The sequence below is a fragment of the Humulus lupulus genome, chromosome 1, assembly GCF_963169125.1.
Source record: "Humulus lupulus chromosome 1, drHumLupu1.1, whole genome shotgun sequence".
Classification (NCBI taxonomy): domain Eukaryota; kingdom Viridiplantae; phylum Streptophyta; class Magnoliopsida; order Rosales; family Cannabaceae; genus Humulus; species Humulus lupulus.
Window position 1 is genome coordinate 20,504,527 of NC_084793.1, and position 26,732 is coordinate 20,531,258.

A 26,732-nucleotide genomic window follows, 5' to 3' on the forward strand; every position below is an offset into this window, starting at 1 on the left:
AATTTTATTAAATTAAAAATTTAGCCCACAGGCAATTTTTGTTTAATAAAATTTCATCATTCATCATGTTATACATTGGTAAAACATGACTTCATTAAGCCTCAATCTTCAAAATCTAAGTTTCTAATCCTATTCTTGCAGCTTCTTCATCATCCTCTAGTTTCGCTAAAATCCTTACCGAAATTCCTGAGCTTAGGGGTGAGAATTTCAAAATCTAGAAATAACGAGTTCTTCTTCATTTAGGTTGCACCGACATGGACTACGCAATAAGGAAGGACGAACCTGCTGCAATCCCTGCGAGCACTGCTGCTCAGATCGCACTATATGAAAAATGGGAGCGGTCCAATCGCCTCAGCATCATGTTCATCATGTCCAAGATCCCTCTGGGAATGCGTGGATCGGTGGAGCAACCTGAGAAAGTCAAAGACTTGATCAAACTGATCGATGAGCAGTTCGACACTTCGGGCAAACCACTTTACAACAACCTCATCCACCAGTTCTCATCCACAAAACTCACTGGTGTTAAAGGAGTTAGAGAACATATTTCAAAGATGAGGGACATTTCTGCTCAACTGAAGAAGCTTGATGTAGTCATTCCTGACACCTTCCTGGTCCACTACATCCTTGACCATCTTCCACCTCAATACGAGCCTTTCAAAATTTCCTACAACACACATAAGGACAAATGGAGTATCAATGAACTGATAACCATGTGTGCTCAAGAAGAAGCAAGACTCCTGCAGGAACAAGGTGAAAGTGCTCACATGGCCACCCAAGGCAAGAAACGCAAACCATCCAAGAAGGACAAGGGGAAAAATAAAGTGCCTCCCCAAGGCGATATAAAGAAGGATTCCATCAAGTGTTTCTTCTGCAAAAAGAAGGGACATGCGATAAAGGAATGCGCCAAGTTCAAGAAATGGATGGACGACAAAGGTAATCCAATTTCCTTTGTATGTTATGAATCTAATATGGCTAATGTTAAAATTAACACATGGTGGATTGATTTTGGATCAACAATTCACATTTCAAATTCCTTGCAGGGTTTACAAAACCTAAGGAAGCCAGTGGGAAGTGAGCAAAGCATCTTATCCGGAAACAAGATGGGCTCACATGTGGAGGCCATTGGAACGTGTCATTTAGTTTTAAGTAGCGGTTTTGTTTTAAAGTTAGAAAAGACATTTTATGTACCAAGTTTCTCTAGAAACTTGATTTCCGTTTCAAGACTTGTACCTTTTGGTTTTTCCTTTAGATTTTCAGACAAAACTTTTAATTTATATAATAAATTTGAATGTGTTGGAAATGGTATTTTGTCTGATGGTCTTTACTGCCTTAATTTACAAAAAAATACCGCTTATAATACTGTGCACGTTCACGCTGGCAATAAAAGATGTGTTATGAATGAGAATTACTCTACATTATGGCACCGAAGATTGGGAAATATCTCCATTGATAGAATTAGAAGGTTAGTGACAGCTGGGGTACTCAATACCTTAGATTTTACTGATTTTGATACTTGTGTGGATTGCATTAAAGGAAAGCATACCTCCAAGTCTAAGAAAAGTGGTGTCCATAGGAGTTCTGACCTATTAGAAATCATACATACTGATATATGTAGTCCAGACATGGACTCATTGTTGGGGTTTTATGCCCTAATTAAAACTCAAATTCTTTGTAATCTCATTTTATTATCAATAAAAAAATAGAAATCATTTTTTGACTTGGTCAATCACTTTGCTCACATGTTTTATTTTCATGATTATTTGTTTAATATAAACTTCTATTAAATCCTGAGCATATAGCTAATCTTATTTATAGTGACGTAATCACAGTGGAATATAAATATGATTATATGTTAAAAAATAAGTTAGTCCTAAGATTAGTCAGTGCACCAGATTTACACTGACTTGCCAATCTACGATATGATCTACTTACACATTACAGTGTTATGTTCTTTCCAGAACATTAGCAAAGTAGATAAGATCGGATGTATTTGTTACATCGGACAGGACCGATATTGACAGTTGATAAGATAAGTAAACATACCGTTATTATTTATTCTAGTCATATCATATAGTTGACCATAGGTCAATTCAATCTCAATTCTGAGTGGTTAGTATTCTAACTGATTGTATTATTTGAGTTCTTTGACTTGTTCGTTACCAGCTTACCCTACGGACTAGCCCATACTTACATCTTGGGAACTCGGTAGTATAATTGAGTGGGAGTGTTAATCATAGATATGAACATCTATAGCTTCTGATGAAGAAGTGAAATGATGGTTTCCTTTTAGTTTGGTTCAAGGTGTTAAATGATAGAGATCTCATTTTAGTAATTAAATTAGTTTACTGAAATATCATTTACAAGGAACTAAGTGTTTTAAGGATAAAATACAATGAGGGGTAAAACGGTATTTTAGTCCTATCTCATTGTAGACCGTCTATAGAAGATTGAGTGACAATTATGGTTGTAACAATGGATAATTAATAGCGTGTCTATATTTGTTATAGAGCGTTCTATGAATTCAAGAGTGCAATTCCAAGTCTATAGTGGAGTTACGATGAATTAATAAGTTAGTAAATTTATTTGTTAAATTTATGATAACTTATTGGAGCTTTATTTCATAGGCCCATGGTCCCCATTGTACCTTGGATAAAATCATCTAGATAGTCTCAATTAATTGATTTAATCATCAATTAGAATTATCAAAGTTGATCAGGTCAATTTTGGATAGTTTCACAGAGTTGTGTAATTTTGAGAAGAAAAGAGAAATTATGGCAGATTTATTAATTAAGATAAATTGGTATCTAAATTAATAAATAAATTTAAATCAAGGTTCAAATTATAAATAATTAATTTGATAAAGGATTTAAATAATTATTTAATTAATTAAATCAATAGAAAATAATACAGGCCTTGATTTTAAGTCCAATGGGCTTTTAATTAAATGGGAAATTTCACGGGCCTATAGCCCATGATAATTTCGACCTAGGGCTTCTAAATGGCTGTTATTTTATTGATTTTTTAATTAAATTAAATGACCTAATTGAGTCTATAAAAGGAGTGCTTAGAGAGAAGATTTCAGAGACGACAGATAAGTCATAAGTCAGATTTTCTGATAGTTTTATATTCTCTCTAAACACAAGTCCTTTTCTAAGCCACTTTGTTATTTTCTCTTCTTCTCTCTATATCTATCTCATGTGTTGAGAATTGCCCACACTAGTCTAGGTGGTTCTAAGGATACATTGGAAGATCGTGAAGAAAATAGAAGATCGGTTCAGTTTCTTCATAATACTCTGCGACAGAGAGGATACAAGAGTTAGAGAAATTGAAGGAAGGACTCTTAATTCCGCTGCGTATACTGTAAGTATTATATTATTTGTTTCTCTTTGAATTCAATTTTAGAAACATGTTTTAGGCTATCTCGTATTAATTTGTTTAATATTAGATATACATGAAAATAAATAAAGATACTGTATAAGCTTTTTCCAACACTCATATGGTCAGAAATACTTCATCTCTTTCATAGATGATTACTCACGCTACATGTATATCTACTTACTTCATAACAAAAGCGAAGCATTAGATGTCTTTAAGATATTTAAAGCTGAAGTAGAGAAACAATGCAACAAGCAAATTAAGATAGTGAGATCAGATAGTGGTGGAGAATATTATGGTAGATACACTGAAGATGGACAAGCACCTGATCCTTTTGCAAAGTTTCTTCAAGAAAATGGGATTGTTGCCCAATATACCATGCCCGATACACCCGAGCAAAATGGTGTTGCAGAAAGGAGAAACTGAACATTGATGGACATGGTGCAGAGTATGCTTAGCAGCAACCCTAAACTTCCTAAATCCTTGTGGACGGAAGCTCTAAAGACATCCGTGTACATAGTAAATCGAGTTCCAACCAACGCAGTGTCCAAAACTTCTTTTGAATTATGGAAAGGTTGGAAACCAAGTTTGCAACATGTATGCATTTGGGGATGCCCATATGAAGTTAGGGCATACAATCCACAAGAAAAGAAACTGGACCCAAGGACCATAAGTGGATACTTTATTGGATACGCTGAAAGGTATAAAGGTTACAAGTTTTATTGTCCATCTCATAGCACTAGGAATGTGGAATCAAGGAATGCAAAATTTCTTGAAAATGCCTTGATTAGTGGGAGTGATCAATCCAAGGACTTAGGTTCTGAGAAAGATCCTTCAGAATCCTCCACCTCAAGAGCAAGATTGATTGTGGTTGATAACACCCTTGCAGTCCAAATGGATGTTGAACCACCACAACCAACTGTTGAAGATCCACAAGTCAATGATGAAGTTCAAATGGATCAATTTGTTCAAGAGTTGCCTATAATTTTTTAACAACAAGTTGAACCACCCGCTCCCCAAGAGCCTGCTGGTGTAGCCTTAAGAAGATCCACTAGGACGACAAAATCGGCGATACCTAGTGACTACATTGTGTATTTGCAAGAATCTGACTACAATATTGGAGCCGAAAATGATCCAGAAACGTTTTCACAAGCTATGAATAGCAAAGAATCGGAACTGTGGTACAATGCCATGAACGAAGAAATGAATTCTATGGAGAGTAACAGAGTCTGGGATCTTGTTGAGTTGCCTAATGGGGCGAGGGCTATTGGGTGTAAATGGGTCTTCAAAACAAAGAAAGACTCATTAGGCAACATTGAGAGACACAAAGCGAGACTCGTTGCTAAGGGGTTCACTCAAAAAGAAGGAATTGACTACATGGAGACCTTTTCTCCGGTATTTAAGAAAGATTCCTTTAGAGTTATCCTAGCATTAGTTGCTCATTTCGATTTAGAGCTGCAGCAGATGGATGTGAAAACTGCCTTCCTAAATGGTGACCTAGAGGAGGAGGTATACATGAAACAACCAGAAGGATTCTCCTCTAGTGATGGTGAGCATTTGGTGTGCAAGCTTAAGAAGTCAATCTATGGTTTAAAACAAGCGTCCCGCCAATGGTATTTAAAATTCCATGATGTCATCTCTTCTTTTGGATTTGAAGAGAATGTCATGGATCAATATATATAACAGAAGGTCAGTGGGAGTAAGATTTGCTTTCTTGTTTTATATGTGGACGTTATTCTTCTTGCAACCAATGATAAGGACATGCTACATGAGGTGAAGCAATTTCTCTCAAAGAACTTTGAGATGAAGGATATGGGTGATGCGTCTTATGTCATTGGCATTAAGATCCATCGAGATAGATTCAAAGGTATCTTAGGTCTATCTCAAGAAACCTACATTAACAAAGTTTTAGAGAGATTTCGGATGAAAGATTGTTCACTAAGTGTTGCTCCTATCGTTAAGGGTGATAAATTAAATTTGAGCCAGTGTCCAAAGAATGATTTTGAAAAGGAAGAAATGAAGAACATCCCATATGCTTCTGCTGTTGGAAGCTTGATGTATGCTTAGGTGTGCACAAGACTCGACATTGCCTTTGCTGTCGGAATGCTAGGAAGATTTTAGAGTAAACCAGGATTAGACCACTGGAAAGCTGCAAAGAAAGTTATGAGGTATCTTCAGGGTACTAAGGATTACAAACTCATGTTCAGAAGAACCGACAACCTAGAAGTAGTTGGCTACTCAGATTCAGACTTTGCTGGTTGTACTGATTTACGTAAATCAACCTTTGGTTACGTGTTTATGTTTGCCGGTGGAGCTATATCATGGAGGAGTAACAAACAGACCTTGACTGCTACTTCTACTATGGAAGCCGAGTTCGTTTCGTGTTTTGAGGCTACATCGCATGGTGTATGGCTAAAGAGTTTCATTTCAGGCCTTAGAGTTGTAGATTCTATATCTAGGCCATTGAGAATGTTTTGCGACAATTCAGCTGCTGTATTCATGGCTAAGAACAACAAGAGTGGTAGTCGAAGCAAGCACATCGGCATCAAGTACTTAGCTGTGAGACAACGTGTTAAAGAAAATAAAGTGGTCATTCAACACATTAGCACTGAATTGATGATTGCTGATCCTATGACGAAAGGCTTGCCACCTCATAAATTCAAGGATCATGTATTGAACATTGGACTTGGTTCCCTTATGTAAATTTATTGTACAAACTGAAGTTATTATCAATGAAACTCTTATTTTGATGTTTTCTCATATTTATGCGCATCTTAATTTTATTTGAGAAAATTTTATCTTCATAGGATCTGAATAAACATAAGGTTTATTCGTCTGAGTACATAGCCACATAAATTACATTGTTATGTAATAAATATATTGTAATACATAGAAGATAATACGCGCCATTAAAAGAGGACCTATCGCCATGATTCATGTGTTTATTATCTAACAGGGATGATCGTCGGACTTAAGTAATACATTAATTTAAATGCTGACCAAGTGGGAGAATGTTAGAATATTTATTTAAATGGTATATAAAATCAATTTGTTACAACTAATTGATTTAATATATTAAAGTCAATATTTAATTTATTGACAAAATATTCTAATTAATGGTCAACATTATTTGTTACCTGATTTTGTTGTTACCCGATTTTTCATATCCCAACTGATTGAGAAAATATCTCAATCTGTGGCAGAGACTCTGATGGTAGGTCTCACTCTATAAGTATAGAGTACCGGTCCCCAAACTCACTACTCATTCTGACTTTCAGTAACTCTATCTAAAAGAGTTAGTGAGAGCTTGGAAGCCCGAGTACTCGTTCTAATTATTTTCGTTTTCTTTTGTAGATCTAAAGCTAGATCGGAGTTATCAATTGCAATGGCTGGAGGTATACAATATTCGATCCACTTTTTGTATATGTTCATTCTATATATTAATTCCGCCTACATGTATATAGGATTGTTCATATGCATACATTTCATTTAATCTAACATTTTGTATAAAAATATGATAATTTATTTTTTATATTTTATGGGATTCCCATGTTTAAATTTTTTTCTTTTTGAAAAATTCATCGTATTTTGTTGCTTTTTTTTTTTACCTATAAATATAAAAATTCATCTACTTTTTCCCATATTTATGTAAATTTCTCAACAAAAACAAAAAAACTATGAAGCCCAAAAACAAATACTTGCGCCTGTGAGCCTCCTAGGCCTCTCTCACAAGTGACTGCTAGAGATGCCCAAACCATTACCAAGTGTTGAGAAAGAATCTTTATCTTTTAGTATGTAGTTTTTTTAATAGAAAAATAACGTAAAACCTACCTTTTGAAATTTAAGTTTAAGTAAACTTATTTTTAAAAAAATGATAACAATGTCTTATTTTGTATTGATATTTTCAGAGAATAATAACAACTTTCGTCAATAGTGAAAATAAGTGTGGATAAGTGCCCAAGCACATTGTTTCCACGGAAAGCTATGTAAGTAGTACTACATTTTGCTTGTACAATAGGATTATAGATGTCCTATTATTCATTTTCCCGCTTATTTAATTGAAAATTATAACGTTGGTTTGATTACTTTAAAGGCATAATTGAAAATTCTAATTGGCAAACCAATTATGTGCACCTGATTTTCCCACTTATATATAAGGTCAACATTTCTGGGTGTTTAAAAGTACCACAGTCGTCTCTTTGAATAATTTCTTTTTTAAATATTAGCCTTTTTGAGAATTTAGACTACATCCAGGGTTAGTTTGGTACAATTTTTAGAGAAGCTAGAATTTATTTTCCCAAAAAGTTGTGCAAGTGTTTGGTAAATAGTCAAAAAACAATTTATTAAAGAATGTATACATAAGGTACCGTTAAAAACTAAACCCGACACAACCCAACTTTGAGTTTTTTCTAAAAAAATGTTTTTTGAAAAAATTATACTATAAATGTGTTTTTTCATCTAAATATTTCTACTTATTTATTATATATTAAGAAAAATTAAAATATTTAAAATAAATTATTATGATAATAACATAAATAATATTTGAATCTCAAATATTTTTATTTTGTTCTAAAAATTTTTTTATATTTATTATATATTTTTAAACATTTTTTATTTTGGTAATTTTATATTAGGAAACCACATTAATATAATTTTTTAATATAGAAATTATTATACGCTATAATATTATTTTTGCATCTCATAGTATTTTTAAATTATAATTTATCCAACACATTAATTTCATGCTTAGCAAAAAAAAAAGGAGAAATAATTAAAAACATAGGGGTGTTTGGTAACACTTAAAAAATAGTTTATTTATTTAATTAATTAGAAATTTAAAAATTAAACATAAAATGTGTTTGATAACTCTATTTTTATTTATTATTTTTTTAAATTTTAACTAAAATTTTTTAAATTTTGAAAATAAAAAATTTTCACTTTCAATTTTTTTTAAACAATTTTCATTTTTTCCTTTAATTTTTTTATTCTCTTCTTCAAATCAACACCTCATATGTTAAACAAAAAATAAAAATAAAAGTGATCAAATACGTTTATTATTATTATTTTTTTTAAAAAACAAAAATAAAAAATAGTTACCAAACATATTTTTATTTTTTAGAAATAAAAAAACAAAAATAAAATAATATTTCCAATTTTATGTTTAAAAAATTCAAAAAAAAAATATTTTACCAAACGAGCCCATAAAAAATGAGAGTTTTGCATAACTTAGGTTGTGTTTTGTAAAATTTTTGTTTTTGAATTTTTTAAACACAAAAATGGAAATATTATTTTTATTTTAAAAAAATTAAAATATGTTTGGTAACTATTTTTGTTTTTAAAAACAAAAAATAATAAATTTTGTTTGATAACTTTTATTTTTATTTTTTTTTAACAATATAAAATGAGGTGTTGATTTGAAGAAGTGAAGAAAAAAAAAAAAGTCAAAAACAGTTTAAAAAAAATTTTGAAAGTGAAAAAAAATTTATTTTCAAAATTTAATAAATTTTAATTAAAATTTTTAAAAATAATAAATAAAAATAGAGTTATTAAACACTGTTTTATGTTTAATTGTTAAATTTTTAGTTAATTAAATAAAAAAATTATTTTTTTAAGTGTTACCAAACACGCCTTAATTTTTACACATTTGTGATTATCATGACTATATTATTATACTATGATCATTGTAATTAGATTTTTAGCTAGAGTTACTAGTTATAATATATGTATAATTATACCTGTGTATTATATAATATAACATTTATATTGATGATCACTTTATTAGTGCCTTATCAAAAATATATTTTCATTTTAACATATTTAAATAGATACAATGTTAATATTAAAATTTATTTAGTATGTGCGAATTTATTTTAATAAGATAACAAAAATATAACATTTATTTTGGTATTTTAATATTTAATAGCATTTCAATTATATACTTTACCAAATACTTTTCTACAGCTTTTCCAACTCACAACACTTTAATATATTTAATTTACCAAACACTCATCAACTTTTCCCCACAGTGCAACTGCAGTTACTTTACTCCACAGTACAACTATTTTTTCTCACAATACAACTATAACAAACTCACCCATAGTATTAATATTCTTCAACGAGGGTGATAAGAAAGGATTTCTTGAAAGCAAATAACAAAGGAGCTCTTGACAAGAAATTTATTTCCTTACTAAGAGTAATACATAAATGCGCAAATCTATGAAAAGAAGCATTGCATAGAGGATAGTATTTCTATATTGAATAATGCTAAGAGACATCTAACACAAGTGTGGATCCCAAAACTCAAGGTCTAAAAGTAGGAGGCTTCCTAATGTTAGTAGCTTGCTCGAAGTCATATGCGATCTCAATTAGCTTTGGCTCAGACCCCTTTAGTCCTCCAAAGACGATGCCAAAGGGCACTCCTTCATTGTCATATCCAGCAGGGACACTAATTCCAGGGAAGCCTCCAATAGCAAGCACTCTATTAATATCAACTCCACCAGGACTCACCAAAGCATCTAGCTTCTTCTCCCACATCAACTTAGCCAATCCTTCTCTTGACAATTTTTTCAAATTAAGCTCTGCTGCTAACTCAGCCTTTCCAAGCCCATTTGTGGCTTGGGCGGCCAGAAATATGTCTTGCTCAAACTCCTGAGTCATTTCCTAAATTCATAGCAAACCAAATCAATTACTATTCCGCAACAAGAAAGAGATTAGTTCATCAAACATAAAATTGTACTTACCAAATCTGAGTACTTTAGGTTAAAGGCTATAATATCTGCTAAGGTTCTTACAGGGGAAACCACCAGGCTTGATAGATAATAATTTATACTTAGTTTGAACTCAGCCAGTGTTGCTACTGCTTCTCCACTCAATGTAAAATTCAATATAACATCAATGTTTGCTATTTCCAGATCGTCAATCAAAATTGCGCCTCTTTCCCTTTAATGTAAAACAAAATATTGTTATTATATATGCTTTTTGGGTAATGAAAACTTCAACAATGTACATTTCTTGTTAATGTGTGTGTATTAATATATATATATATTTATAGTTTTACATGCCTTAGTGTTTGGAAATGATACTCGAAAGCTTGAAGTTGGCGATATCCAATTCCAGAAGTAAAGAAGGGATTTCTCACTATCCCCAATCTCATTCCCTTGAGACCATAAGAGTTAAGAAATTGTTTATAGCCTCCATGTGGAAGGAATTTCAATGCTTTTTTGGTTGAGGTGTCATGACGATCAAAGCCTGCAATAGTATCAAGCACGTAAACTGCATCCGCCACTGACCTCCCTAGTACCCTGTTTTAAAATCCACCAATAATATTGCGCATTACTATTTACTTGAAAATCAAGTTGAAATATAAGTGGACGCAAGTACTTTTATTTATTTATTTATTTTTTTTGTCTACTCCAAAAATATTAAAACAAAGCTTACATACCCAACAGTGTCTTGTCTAGGAGTGACTGGAATAATCCCTGCTCGGCTAGTGAGCGCAGGAGTTGGTTTAATGCCCACAACCGAGTTAAAACTTGCAGGGCACAGAATTGAGCCATCAGTCTCAGTTCCCAGTGACACTGCCACAAGGTTAGCCGCCACCGATATGGCCGACCCGCTACTTGACCCACAAGGATCCGCCGATAGCACGTAGGGATTCTGCACAAGTTTTATCACAGACCCACTTGGCCTTAGTTTCAAACTCCACTAGCAATGAGTACTAGAATCCAAAGACTAATATTCTAAATATTATCAGTATTAAAATTCATTGAGCATAGTCTTCTTAATATGTACACCATCACAAAGAATTTGGGAGAGTTTATAAGATTTAATATCCACCAGTCTCAGTTGGCCGGAGATAAACTTTCTTAGCATATATGAATATAGTGTACGAGCACTATTTTAAACTTTATAACGAAAAATATTGAATACTCATATAACATCACTCGTTACCTTTCCTTGGCCACCTCTAGCGCTCCAGCCGTTGGGAGCAATGGTGGACCTAAAGCCAGCCCACTCGCTCAAGCTGGCCTTCCCTAATATGATAGCTCCAGCTTTCCTTAACTTAGTCACGACGCCTGCGTCTCGTGGCACGACGGAGCCAAGTAATGCGAACGAGCCGGCAGTGGTGTTAAGATAATCCTTGGTTCCAATGTTGTCCTTAAGAAGAACGGGAATGCCATGGATCCCTGAAAAGGATCCATAAGCATGGTTTTTTCGCTCGTAATCAGCCTTGTCTGCCTGGTAAAGCGCGTCTGGGTTGATCTCTATCACGGCATTAAGGACCGGGTTGAGTCTGTAGATTTCTTCGAGGTAAAACTCAACGAGTTGTCTCGAACTCAGATTGTTATGCTTGAAGGCTTGTTGGATATCATAAATTGTAGCTTCTTTGATTGAGAAACCATTTACGGACTCCGATAGAAGTATTAGAAGCAATGAAGTGAGCAGATAAGGAAAGTGTTTTGGTGATAATTTGGTGGCCATAATGGAAGTATTCAGGTAATAATTATACTTTGATGATATAATAATTCGAATTTGCAAAGTGGAAATGAGCAACAATTTATAGTCGATTGGCAGTTTAGTTTAATTGTTATTTTATTGTTTATGCATGCATTACCTAGAGTGATTGAGTATAAAAAAGAGTTAAAGTACTACTGATAATGAAAGCGATTTAGTGATGATTTAATGGCCGTATTGGAAGTATTCAAGTAATTATACCTTGATAATATAATAATTGGAATTCGCAAAGTCGCAATGAACAACAATTTATAATCAATTGGTAGTTTAGTTTAATTGTTATTTTATTGACTATGCATGCATGTACCTAGATTGATCGAGTATAAAAAAGAGTTAAACCAGTGATAATGTGATGATTTAATGGCCATATACGAAATTCTGAAGTAATTACTTTTTTAAAAAAAAATTCTGAAGTAATTACTTTGATAAAGTACAACAGTTCAATTACATGATTAAGTAGTAGTGATAGAGTACAACAACGAAACATGGAAAACGGCTATAGAAAAATTATATCTATGTTTCTCTCGGAATATTCGAATATCAGTTCCTTTAAGTAAATAGTGAAGCAATTAAAATATAAAATACTAAATCGTAAAAAATGAATGGAGGAATGCTTATTTCTTAGCCCTTGCCGTCCGATTCCGGTAAATGTTGCTTAATTGATTCTGTTTAGGACTTAATGGGTTGTTTGTAATGTGTGGCATTACTAATTTGGAAAGGTCCTCTAGGAGATTCCTTAACCATATCAAAGGAAAATATTTAAAAACTATATATATATCTTTAATTTAGATCAATGTACACCACTACAAAAATAAGTTTTAACTTCGGTTTTTATACATATAATTGTTTACATAAAAAGCGAAATTAAAGCTTTTAACGGATTTTTAACTTCGCCTTTTGGTTTGACTCTTAAAAAAATTAACCTATTACTTCGGTTTTATTGAAGATAATAGAACGGAGCTTTTAACTTCAGTCTTTTTAAAAAAACCGATGTTAAAAGGTACCCTTTAACTTCGGTCTTTTCGTAATAACCGAAGTTAAAAATCTTTAAAACCATTTTCCACATGCACGCCTCCTCATTCTGAAACGCAAACAGACCCGAAAACCTCAATTACCACTATGAGAGATAAAAGAGTTTCACCTATTTTCCATCATTTTTCTTGGTTTCTTCTAATTTCTTCCATCTATTTTGCTAAAAAAACTCATCTTGATCATAGAAAATTGATTATATTTAGTTATGAGAGGAAAAAGTTGTTCATTTTGTAATGGGTATGAGTGGTGGTCGAAAATACCCATTGTTTTGGGTTTTTGAATGGATTTTCAACATCAAAACACGTTTTGAGCTTTGAAATAGGTGTGGATCGTTAAATATTAGTTCGTATAATTTTTTATATTTTTTTTGCTATTATTATTTCGGATTTATTATATTTTTGATAATATATTGATAATGTATAAGTTTTTAAGGTTGATAATCTTGATTTGGAGTGGCATTTGACTCTTTAAAAAAGTATGAATCTTCCGACTATGTTATGGTAATTTTATTTATTAATTAGAATTTAATATTATTATATTAATAAAATGATAATTTTTTGTTATTTTATAAAATATTATTATTTTTTATAATTATTTGGTGTATTAATCAAGTTAATATTTTGCTGTTGAATAAAAACCAAATTAATATGTTGTTGTTATAAAAAAAATCAAGTTAATATTTTGTTCAAAGAGTCATTTGTATAAATATGTTTTAAATTTTAGTTTGTATTAAATATTAAATATGTTTGCTACCAGTTATATATAAACTCAATAATTTAATACTTTATTTTTGTTTAAACTTTTTAGGATGATTATTGTTTTGACAGTATTTTGGTTTTGAATTGGCGGTTACTAACTTGAAGATTAAATTTAAGGTGAGTAAGTGTTTTAGTTTTATTTATTACTATTATCCCCATTTCTCCCCAAGTGTACAGATCCACACTCTAAGTTTATGGGTCGCCTTCCAGGGAAATAAAACCCAGATCAAGCCCAGTAGACGAAGAGAGAACGAATATCGGCAGCCCAAGTCTCGATAAGGCCCAAAGGGCATCCGGGACTATAAGCTAGGACCGTCCCCGGGGCATGTTGTATAAACCCGGGACCGCGTCCCGGGATGTCTCCCAAGATGCGGTAAAAGAGGTCGTGGCTCCCAGGTCCGAGATTAGGCCGGGATCGCCGTAGATGAACCCGGGTCCTGGTAAACAAACCGGGATCCTGGTAAATGAAGAGGGATGTTGGTAAACGGACTTAGGTGGGATGGCCGAGTTCGCCGTGATAAAGTATCCCCGATGCTGACATCATCCCAAGAAGTGTGGAGCTATGTCCCCATATTTAATGTAACGCCCCAACTCTTGGGACCGTTACGGTGTGCCTTGTAAATAGTGCTAAACTCGCTAACCGAGTCATTTGGCCAAAATCGTGAACTAAGTATGATTAGCGGTTTAGGGAATAAAAACTTTGATTAGGACGTAACGTTTCACTAGAACGTTTAATAAATATATTGGGATCCCGAAAATAGAAATTTCAGAGCTTATTACAGAAAATATTTACAACAGGCTGTTCTAAGCGGCAAAACAGGGTTCAACCCTAGTTCCACTTTAAACCTTGGCTGTGGAGGACGAGCAGCTGCATATGTACACGTCATCACCTAAGCTCTCCAACTCAAGGATGGTCTAGCTTCCTCTTGCCTTTACCTGCACCACATAGCACCCGTGAGCCGAAGCCCAGCAATAAAACATAGCACTTTACATAAACATTATCAAGTGATTATCATTATAATCACACTGAGCGTAAAACTTTCAAACCAATGAGTGAACATCACATGATTCAAGAGAGAGAGTGGCTGCTAGGTAAGCCACTAGCCTCCAAGTGCTTATTTCATTCATCGACCCTCGAGGTCGGTCTGGCATTAATGCTCTTTAAGTCATTCAATGCTGATGGTCGATTAGATCTAATCTCCGTTGGCTTGCGTGAACCACGCTAAGACCGTTCTGACTAATAATTCAGTGCTATGTGACCAGTGTCCAGTATCACTACCGAACTTGACTAATAAGTCACAGCTTCACAGCTGATACTAACACCTTTGCCAATTCTGACTAACGAGTCAGTGCAACGTGACCAGTGCCTAGTACCACTGCCGAACTTGACTAATAAGTCATAGCTTCATAGTTGATACTAACACCTTTGCCAATTCTAACTAACGAGTCAGTGCAACGAGACCAGTGCCCAGTACCACTGCCGAACCTGACTAATGAGTCACAGCTTCACAGTTGATACTAGCACCTTTGCCAAATCTGACTAATTAGTCAGTACCATGCACAAGTAAGCAATGCTATCAATATGTATCATATGCCAGTTATCCAAGAATAGGGCATTCAGCATGCTTACTAAACAGTTGCTAGCATAATCATGATCATGCACAAACTCAGAGACTCAAGCTCTGGCCAACCTCATATTCATCATTCATGGCATGCCCTAATCATATGTTTCTCGTGCATCACATGCATCATACTTAATCATCTAGCATGCCTCAATAATAATCATATGCAAATGGGCAAGATTGCCAGGCATTCATTATGCTATCAATGTTTACATTTAAACATCCAACATGCATCAATCATAGCCATGCATGTCACATATGGGGTGTAGTTTTCTTACCTTGGGTTCGAGCGAGAATTAATAAAAGAAACGACCTTTGAGAACGATCAACTTTTAGTCATTTAGCGGTCACCTAGTCATAACCAAATATAAGGTATCATCAATAAAAATGATCAACATAAGTTCCCAAACCAATATCTAGCCTCCGGGACATCAATCCCCGCCTAACCGGGTACTAGGATCAACCCCGAGGCCTATGGTAAGCATCCCTAAGTCAAAAATTATGGCCAAATCTGCCTCTATGGGCCGCGGCTCACCAGAGACACGCCGCGACTCACCCTCCTGACAGAGCCAAACCCTTCACAAAAACGCACGTAGGCTGCAGCTCACCACAGCCGTGCCGCGACCCATTACCAAAACCAGCAAGCACCAGCTTGCTTTCCCTTGCGTTTTTCCCTGGAACCAACCCTTCAAACAGGTTCCAAACCTCAACCTAACACCCAATTTAACCACTAAACATTATCAACAACTCACCCACATCAAAACCCAAGTTAAACATCAACTAAACTTCCATTAATTCCAACTATTTACTATGAAATCACAAGCTGAAAGTTTAAACCCAAAACAGAGTATAAACCAGAAATTAATGGTTGAATCTTACCTCAAACACGATTTTGAATCCCCTTTAATGGTTGAAACAAGTTCCCTAGCTACCACCTTTGATTTCCTAGCTCAAAACCCCAAGATGGCCTCAAGAACACCAAAGAGGAGATGGTGAGGGATGGTGTACGGGTTGAAGATGAAAACCCCTGTTTTGGCTTTGTTCTTTCTACAGCCCTCCTTAGTCATATATATCCAAACTCCAAATGACCAAATTGCCCTTAAGTCACTTAAAGTCTCTATAACCATTTCAAGGGTAGAATTGGAACTTTTCACTTGTCCCGTTAATCATAATTAACGCTTCCCAATTCCCGCTATTCTCAATATTCCCAAATACCAATAAATCATACCCCATTACCCTTTAATTCCCGGTAATGCTCTAATCTTTAAATTCACCCCGAGACTCACCCCGAGCCCCGAACTTAAACCCGTTATGACTAGACCGAACACTTACATCTCATGATCGTCTCATGTCGATTAGCTCGAACCAATCCACCTTATGATGTGGCTATATTAATTAATCACAACCATGCACCCAAAATATACAATTACGCCCACAGTGGCCAAATTACCAAATTACCCTCATAATTAACATATGAGCCCACATGCATGCATTCACCATCATATAATAATATAATTCACGTAAACATGCATATAATCATTAAATATCATAATAAATCAATTATGGCCCTCCCGGCCTCCTAATCAAGGTCCTAAACCTTATTAGGAAATTTGGAGCATTACATTTAACCTGCAAAGGAGGTTACATCGGGAATGTACGTCGTCGGTTCAGAACTGTACTGCCACTACACTGACAGATCTTGTCCCCCAAATCTTCTTCGTAGCCCACGACACCCAGACTGGAGCAACAGTTTGTCACGAGTCTTATAGTGTGGCTATGTTTGGGCTGGCCTAATGGGCCCTGGTTAATATATGTTTTATACTTCAATCCTTTGTATTAAGTCTCCATCAGAGAGCAAATGACATTTATTCCCTTATTGGGCCCGGATTAGTCCGGCCCAAGCCCAGTGCACTCGCTTGCCTATAAATATGAACAGTGGTGCACTAGGGAAGGGGCCCAGATTTTTTCTTGTAAGCAATTACTCTACTCAAACTTGCAGAAAACTCCATTGTCGAAAGATCTCTAAGCTCTAATACGACTGACTCATGGACTAAGGCTCATTAACGCCCCAACAACGTAAAATCCTTGCTTGCATTTTCTAAATCATTTCTTTTTAAACTCTCTTATCTTTTATAATTCTAGTTTCTGAAAAACTGGGTAAACATTTTGGTGCTTTCATTGAGAGATTGAAGAAAGCTTGAGTTGATCTCCAACATCTACAACAATGGTGAACACAAGACACACCACTATTGATCATACTAACCAAGAACAAGGTAATGGAGAGCCATTGCCCAGCCAACCTCTTCCTCATAACCAACCTGAGGACTTACCTTATCTAACGCCCCAGCCTGATGAGTCACAGAATTATGTGGGCGGGGCAGATTATGAGGAAGATTACTACGAGGAAGAGGAGAGGAATGAGGGGGAATACCATGATCTCGAAGTTGAGGATCCAGCGATCCTAGAGGAAGTAGACCCCAACTAGGAGGACCCGTAGGTGACCAAACTAAGACAACACGTCTTGGACCAAGAGGCCAGGATTGCCGAACAAAAAGAAGTAACTCGACAGATGCAAGAATCCCTCCAGGCCCTGCAAGCTTTCATAGCTGCCCAAGGATTGGCGGCTAGTCCTCTTGTCATTCTGTCTCCGGGAACACAACCGCCTGCTCCGCAGGCTAGGAATAACGTGCCCGAGAATGCGAGGCCGATTCCTCCCCCGGGACCAGCTCTCGAATAGGGCCCAACTAACCTGGCCCAAGAGAAAGGGAAGGCCAAAGCAGCTAACCCGGAGGGAAAAACAAACCCCCAAAGAAAAATTCCTCCCGTCCAGAAGGCAGGGACCAACCCCGCTCACTCCCTAGGAAAGAGAAGGTGCGTCCCGTCCTAGAACAGGACCACCCGATTAATCCGCAAGGGACGCGCCAGCAAGGTATCAGGCCCGGCCTGCCCCAAGGTAGACTGGACGGGAACGGTTTTTTCGCCCAAGCGCCTCAGTGAATAAAGATCACTGAGGACGCCAGCATGATGACGAGTCGAACACCCTTAGCTCCGGGGATGACACGTCCCGGGTTGACCTACGTGACGGGTTGAACGCTCGAAAGGAGCGGGCCCGCAAGGAGAAGATCTGCCCCTGAGGAGGCGATTTGAGAAATAAGATCAACAACAGAAGGAACGAGAAAGTTCCCCTGGACGATAGTACAGCCAGAAAGTTCATGGAATAGCTGGCTGCCTTAAAAAGGTCACGGACCGCCTGGTCCGCAAACAGGAGGGAGGAGAGTCTGATTCCGAAGAAGAGGAAAATGAGCCCTGCGCCAAGCACATCCAGGATGTGGTGCTCCCCAAAGGATTCTGATAACTCTACAAAATAGAGTTATTTTACCATTTTGTGTGTGCTAATTGTTGCTCAGTTCTTGAGTTTTTAATTGATTTATTAAGTTTTTAAGTAATTTCGAATTTATTAGGTTTATTTTGATTTTCTATATTTTTTTGTGTTTTTATAATTATTTTGTTGTAAAATGTTGTAGTTAATTATTTGAATTATTATTGTTAAGTTAGTGGTAAAAAAATGTTGTATTATTGAACTTAAATGTTAAATATAAATTAAGTTATAATTAATATTTTCAAAGAATTAAATTAATTTATTTTATAGTTGAAAATATTGTATTATGATTTATTTTATATTTATTTTGTAGGAAATTAGTCTATTGTTGGTGCTTGAAAATTAATAAGAGCAAAGAAGAGAAATGTGTAATTTTGAAAGAAATAGCTGAAATATGGCATTTCACCCTCAGTAGGCTCGCCAGAAGTTTGGCCCACCCAAAGCCCCTGCTGCCAGCAACCTTCAGCAGCACCTGGGCCCGCCTCTCTCCAGGCCCACGTCCCAGCTGAAGCCCACGGTTTCTTCAATTGCTCAGCCAAACTCCCACCTGCCTTGCCTCTTTCCCAGCTGTCCACAGCATTCGGCCAGCCTCCACAGCCGCCTAACCCCTCATCATTCAGCCCCTGCCTCCCACGCCTGGCTCCTTCAACAAACCAACAGGATCTTCCCAGCAACAACCATCACTACAGCCCAGGCCCATGAGTCGCCTGCCCCAACTGCCAGCAACAAGGCCCACGCCAGTAGCTGCCCCAGCCACCTGCCGTAGCCCATTTCGCAGCCAGCCACCCTTTTGAGCCCAACAAAAGCATTTTTGTCCCCTTTGTCTAAAAATATCATTTTTTACCCAAACTTTTCTACACATTTTACCCCAAAATATCATTATTACACTCTATAATTCACCCATATTTTCCATATTATAATTAATTAAATTAATTTAATCAATTTAATTAATTTAAATTGATTATTTTAATATCTTTTTTTGGCTATAAATAAAAGAATTTGGAGTGTCAATTGAAGGAGGAGGTTACCACACTACACAAAATTCTACACATTTCAAAACCTCTCCATTCTCTTCATCTTCTTCTTCTTTTTGGTTATTTTTCTATGTATTTTTAGAGGAATAATTTGGGGGTTCATCCTCCAAATTTTCCTATTTATGTTTGTAATTTTTAGTTTGTATTTGCTATTCTAGTTATGAGTTTCTAATCTTTTTAAGACTATTAAGGTGATGATGAAACAATTTGTAACTAGATAGTATTTATTTTGTATGTTGATTTCCCATTTTGTGCAACAAAGTTTATGGATTTTTCTTGTTCAAATATCTTCTTTCATCTTAAATATCATGTATTTTGGATTGTTAGCACATATTTACACTTTGTTCTTCATTAGTGCAAAAACGTAATATTCTTTGTGTAAGATGTGTCATTAAATTGTACACATCCATGCTTAGAACACAAATATTATGTTTTGCCTTATAAATAATGTTCATATTTATTTGTTATTTCATTAGATTGATTTACACTAAATGCTTTGAAATTATAATTTTGAAAAGTGAAGAAAAATCTTATCTTTTTAGAAGTAATTTGTACTTAAAATTATAAATCTACTTGGAAAATGATAATTTGATTTATTTTAACTATCACTAAAACTTGGGAATCAATGTACTTATAAATATTATTGAACTTATATTTTGTGGATTCTAATCCTTAATAATCTTATTTTACCATCTTGTTTACAATTATTAATTTAGTAATATATATTGTCTTTAATTTCTATATTATTGTCTTTTATTTTATGTTCATTAGTCAAAAATATCTTCAATCTTTGGAGCTAGGTTATAATTTATTAATTTTGATTTAAAATAGTTTTCTTTTCGATTTTAGACAACTCCTTTGGGTTCGATCTCATGCTTACACGAACACTATATTCCATATACGATTCGTGCGCTTGTGAGTTATAAATATTTAAAACATACCCGTTTTGGGTCATATCAGGTTCAAAATGTCGAATCTACCCGCCTACACTGGGAACACCGACCCCCGAGACCATCTATCGCGCTATAATCGGTTAATGACCGTAGCCCACGTCTGCGACAACGGCAAGTGCCTTTGCTTTTCGATTACTCTAGACGAACCTGCAGAGGAAAGGTGGAAGAGGCTCAAGCTAGGATCCATCCAATCCTGGTCCGGACTGCAGTCGGCGTTCCACAAATAGTTTGTGGCCGCCATGAGGATGGATATACAAATCAGCGCCCTCGCCAACATCAAGCAGCTCCCCACAGAGACTTTGAAGGCCTACATCTAGTGTTTCACAGAGGAAGCCTCCAAAACCAAGGTGGACGATGGACAGCGCCTGGTGGCCCTATAATCTGGGATTCGAGTCGGGTCTCCCGTCTGGGATGACATGCAGTGCAGCAAGGCGGCCACCCTAGAAGAATTCATAAGGAGGGCACAAGACTTCATCAACTGGGAGGAGGCCTGAATCCAGGCATTCGGATGGCAGCCAGCTCCTCAGCCAAGTGCCCAAACCTTTCCAGGATACGGGGTGCAATATCCGGCCCCACAGTACCTAACTCCCCCAATAGCACCAAGATCGGAAACAACGCCTTGAATGACCTTTGCCGCGCCTACGATCTACGACCCTGTATCTTCAAGATACGCCCCGGCCTAGTCTACCCCCTTGCCCGGGTAGAGTTTTGCCAGTCGGGTATAGAGTTTTGCCAGTCGGGTACAGTGCTGCTCTCGGCGGGGCCTAGCCATCCCAGATGGGGGGAATTGAGGCAAGTGTGAACCCCTCCCGGGGAAAGCGATCCAGGAAGGGACAAAACCGGTCCGAGCCCTCTAAGAAGGGAAAGAGGGGATACGAGCCCCAGTATTCGGAGTACACCAATCTAGTGGATACTAGGGAAAACATATACCTAGCCACAGAAAGGACGGTTCATTACCGGAAACCAGCCCCCATGTTCAAAGGGGGAAAGAACCCAAGGGATACTAGAAAAAGGTGTGCGTACCATAAGGAGGTGGGCCACACAACCGAAGAATGTCGGCAGCTGAAGGACGATATCGAAAATTTGATCAAGCTAGGACATCTCCACCAGTGAGTCAGGATGCTGCAGGCGTTCCGGACTGCCAGCAGTTCCCAGATAGTCCACAATCCCAGGCGCACCGGGAGCGTACCCGCCTCCCCAGGGAGGATACGCGACAGGCCCAGGAGCACAGGCCCCTCAGGGGGCCCCCATAGTGCAGGCGCCCAGACCTGGAATGCCCTACCATGCCGGGATTGCGCCCCCGCGAGGAGATGGTCACGTAGCCACCATCTCGGGTGGACCCCATCTGAGAGGACCATCCTAGAACGATCAAAGGCACTACCTCAGCGAGCTTGACCAGGACCAAGAGGTATGCGCCTTGGTCCAAGCGTCGTCTCAACGTCCGAAGTTGATGAACCTCCCCATCACCTTCAGAGAAGATGAAGCCCGCTATGTCCATTTCCCACATCATGATCCTCTGGTCATTGATGCCCAAATAGCCAATAAGATGGTGTCCCGAGTGTTGGTGGACGACAAAAGCTCCGTCAACATCTTGTTCAAGCCAGCCTTCGTCGCGATTGGCTTGACTGAGGCAGATATGGCCTCATGCCCAACCCAGATCTACGACTTCAATGGAGATTCGATACTGCTGATGGGGAAAATCTAGTTGCCCGTAACGCTGGTGAACGAGATCCAAAGCTCGTTCAAATTTTGTACGTTCGTGGTGGTGGACTGCTATAATGCCCCGATTTTCCTAATAAGGGTTAGGACCTTGATTAGGAGGCCGGGAGGGCCATAATTGAGTTATGATGCTATTTAATGATCATATGCGTGTTTATGTGAATTATATTATTATATGATGGTAAATGCATGCATATGGGTGTATTTATGATTATGAGGGTATTTTGGTAATTTGGCCACTGTGGGCATAATTGTGTATTTTGGGTGCATGGTTGTGATTAATTAATATAGCTACATTATAAGGTGGATTGGTTCGAGCTATTTGGCATGAGACGATCATGAAATGTAAGTGTTCGGTCTAGTCATAACGGGTTTAAGTTCGGGGCTCGGGGTGAGTCTCGAGGTCATTTCGATGATTAGAACATTACCGGGAATTAAAGGGTAATGGGATATGATTTATTGGCATTTGAGAATATTGAGAATAGCGGGACTTTGAGGGTGTTAATTATAATTAACGAGTTAAGCAGGAAAGGACGATTTTACCCTTGGGAAGGCTTTAGAAACTTTTAATGACCTAGGGGCATTTAGGTCATTTGGTTTGGATTTATATTGAATTTCAAGGCTGTAGAAATTCAGAACAAAACAGAGCATCATCCTCATCTCCTTCTTTCTCTCCCGTACATGCTCTTCCCTTCATTTTCCCTTGAATTTTGAGAACCCAAACCGAGGCAACAAGCTAGGAGATCAAAGGTGGGAGCTTAGAAACTTAGTTCAACCATTGAAGAGGGTTTAATCCCAAGTTTGAGGTAAGTTTCAGCCATGGAATCTCTGGTTTTACTCTGCTTTTGGTTTAAGTTTTAGTTTGTGACTTATTGATGGAAAGTTTGGATTAATGGAAGTTTTGATTGATGTTTACCTTGGGTTTTGATGAGGGTTTGATATAGATGATGTTTGGGGTTTGGAGTGAGTGTTTGAATGAGGTTTGGGACTGGTTTGGAAGTTTGGTTTCGAGGAAAAACGCAGGGGAAGAAAACAGGTTCTTGTTGTTTTGTATAAAGGGTCGCGGCATGGCTATGGTGAGCCGCGGCCTGCGTTGCCTTCTGGGGGAGATGTGCCTCTGTCTGAGGGTGAGCCACGACATGGCTAGGGAGGGTCGTGGCCCATAAGGGCATTTTTGGCCAGAAATGGGTTTTTGACTTAGGGATGCTAGCTTTAGGCCTCGGGGTCGATCCTACTACCCGGTTAAGTGTGGATTGATGTCCCAGAGGCTAGATATTGGTTTGGGAACCTATGTTGATCATTTTTATTGATGGTATCCTATATTTTTGTTATGACTAGGAGACCGCTAAAGGACTAAAAGTTGATCGTTCTCAAGGGTCGTTCTTTTAATCATTCTAGCTTGAATCTGAGGTAAGGAAACTGCACCCTGTGTATATGTGACATGCATGGCTATTCTTGATGCATGTTGGCTGATTATAAAACGTGACGTGCATGATTATTATTGGTGCATGTTGGATTTTTAAATATAATGCATGTGGTGCACGAGAAACATGTGATTAGGACATGCTTTATATACTGAGTATGATACCGTTCAGAGCTTGAGCCTCTGTGTTCGTGCATGGTCCTAATTGTACTAGTACATGTTAAGTAAGCATGCTGAATACCTTGTTTATGGATATTGGATATGTGATATATGTTTGGTGGCATGGCTTACTTGTGTATGGCACTGACTTATTAGTCAAAATCGGCAACGGTGTTAGATCCATCTGTGAAGCTGTGATTTATTAATCAAGTTCACAATGAGTTGAACACTGGTCGTGTTTCACTGACCTGAGGGTCAGAAACGGCATAAGCGTCGAGGACGTAGGGCCGAGTGAAGATTAGATCTAATCGATATCGGCATTGAATGGCTCTATGGCATTAATGCTGGACCGACCCTAAAGTCGATGAGCTTATAAACGCTTGGTTAGTCTGAGACTAGTTCCTGAGAGCCAGGGCTTAGGGCCCCGGTGACTATCCATCACATGGCTAGGGAACACTGTTCCATAGTTACGACTCTAGATTCGGGAGGAAGGTTATGTTGGTGACCAATCACCATGCACCTATCCTGTTGGAACTAGTGAGATGCTCACTCATTTGTTAAGCCCTAGTGATCCCATCGTCACATGGCTAAAGGGTGTTGTTCCCATATTAGTGACTTTTGATATCTGTTAAGCCCTGGTGATCCTATCATCACATGGCTAAAGGGTGCTGTCCCCATATTTGTGACTTTTGTGATAGTCACTTATTTGTTTGGACTGTTGGTCCTGAATAATTAATACAATCATTGTTGATATTATATCATGTATTATATTGTGTTTTCTTGCTGGGCTTCGGCTCACGGGTGCTATGTGGTGCAGGTAAAGGCAAAAGAAAGCTGGACCATCCTTGAGTTGGAGAGCTTAGGTGATGACATGTACATATGCAGCTGCTCGTCCGCCACGGCCGAGGTTTAAAGAGGAACTAGGGTTAAACCCTGTTTTGCCGCATAGAACGGCCTGTTGTAAATATTTTCTTGTAGTAGACTCTGAAATTATAATTTTGGGATCCCAACATATATATTAAACGTTCTAATGAAACATTACATCTTATCCAAAGTTTTCATCCCTAAACCGCTAATCATACTTAGTTACACGATTTTGGCCAAATGACTTGATTAGCGAGTTTAGCACTGTTTACAAGGCACATCGTAACGGTCCCTGGAGTTGGGGCATTACAACTTGGTATCAGAGCAAGCCAAGGTTTATGGTTCCTGAAGACAAGCTGGGCATGTACACTCATCACTGAAGATAGCTTCACTCATGGGATGGTAACTATTCTGTAGTTATGTGCATAGCTGTTTAAATGGAATGTAAATGCTTTACCTACACATTGTATTAGGGAGCATGAGATTCTGATAGAGCTTGGTTCTTGATTATATGATTATATGCTCCGTGAATATATATATATATATGATTGTGATCATATGATTACCTGCTCTGTGAATATATAACTGTGATATATGCATGTTGGGGTTGGAGGCATGGTTTGAGTATTGGAAGAGCAGGGATTATGAGTAATGTATGAATGCCATGGGCATGTATGTAGCACTGCAAGTGGTTTATGATTGTGGTGTGGTAAGATTTATCTGGTGGGGAAAAGCCCTTGATATGCTTATTGTGATTAGTGGGTCAAGTTATTGACTGCAGATTTAATCAGCAGGTTTATATTCAGGGCAGATAATGAGGCCTGGTGGTAGTTATACAGGGGCTGGGAGTTACAACCAGGGTATCAGTTCTTCGTCTGCACTTTTGAATTTTCAGTAGACGCTTACAGATTTGCAATTAAGATTGCAGAGGCAGGAGGAAGAGATCAGGTATTTGAAGCAACAACGGAGTCTGTTGGGGAGTACCTCTTCCTTTGTTATGCCAGGAGTGGCATCAGCTTTAGCTCAGCCTAGGGTTATGGCTTCCACAGTCTTGATGTGTTTGAAGGCTAGTTCCTCCCTCAAGGTTGGATCTTTCTCGCATTGTATCCCTCGGAGGCTAGGGGCCACGATCGTCTGGTTGGCCGCCAACATCCCAACCACTTGAAAGTTTTCTGTAACACCCTAGTTACCCCAGAACAGTTACGATGAATAGTGAACCAGAAATTTGACCCGCTACCCGAGTCCTTTGGTTAAAAACATGCTCTAAGTGCTATTAACAGGTTAAGGTTGAAAATAATAAAAAGGAAAGGATATATTTTATAAAGTATATAACTGCTCATGAGCTTATCAAAACATTTACAAGTGATTTACAACTCAAAATGGTCACTAATGTTTCAAATTTACAAACCCGCCGACCTAAGCGGCAAAATAGGATAAACCCCCTAGTTCCTTTGAGAACTCCTTGACCGTGGTGGTCAAGCAGCCGCATATGTACACATCACCACCTAAGCTCTCCACTCAAGGCTGGGTGAGCTTTTCTTTCCCTTTACCTGCACCATATAGCACCCATGAGCCAAGGCCTAGAAAGAAAACACAATATAGCATGATATAATATCAACAATGATCATAATAATCATTCAGGACTATCAGTCCAAAACAGACAGGTGACAGTCACAAAAGTCACTAAATTGGGAATAGCTCCCTTCAGCCTTGTGACGATAGGGTCATCGGGGCTTAACAGGTAAGTGAACCTTTCACTAGCTTGAACAGGATAGGTGCATGGTGACTGGTCACCAACATAACCTCCCTCATGACCATAGAGTCATAATCCTGGAACATCGTTCCCTAGCCATGTGACAAGCGGTCACCTGGGCCTTAGGCCCTGGCTCTGAGTAACTAG

General features: G+C 37.5%; 1 protein-coding gene and 1 pseudogene across 1 annotated transcript; both read right to left on the minus strand.

Annotated features, from left to right (window-relative positions):
* LOC133788612 (probable amidase At4g34880) overlaps nt 1–26,732 on the minus strand; it is a 75,407-nt pseudogene that overhangs the window by 25,805 nt on the left and 22,870 nt on the right.
* Nucleotides 9,676–11,856, minus strand: LOC133794227 (probable amidase At4g34880). The gene is made up of 5 exons (XM_062231467.1): nt 11,326–11,856; nt 10,817–11,031; nt 10,437–10,676; nt 10,116–10,314; nt 9,676–10,035 (listed from the first exon to the last, which is right to left on the minus strand). The coding sequence occupies exons 1-5, from the start codon at nt 11,854–11,856 to the stop codon at nt 9,676–9,678; spliced, it is 1,545 nt and encodes a 514-aa protein (XP_062087451.1).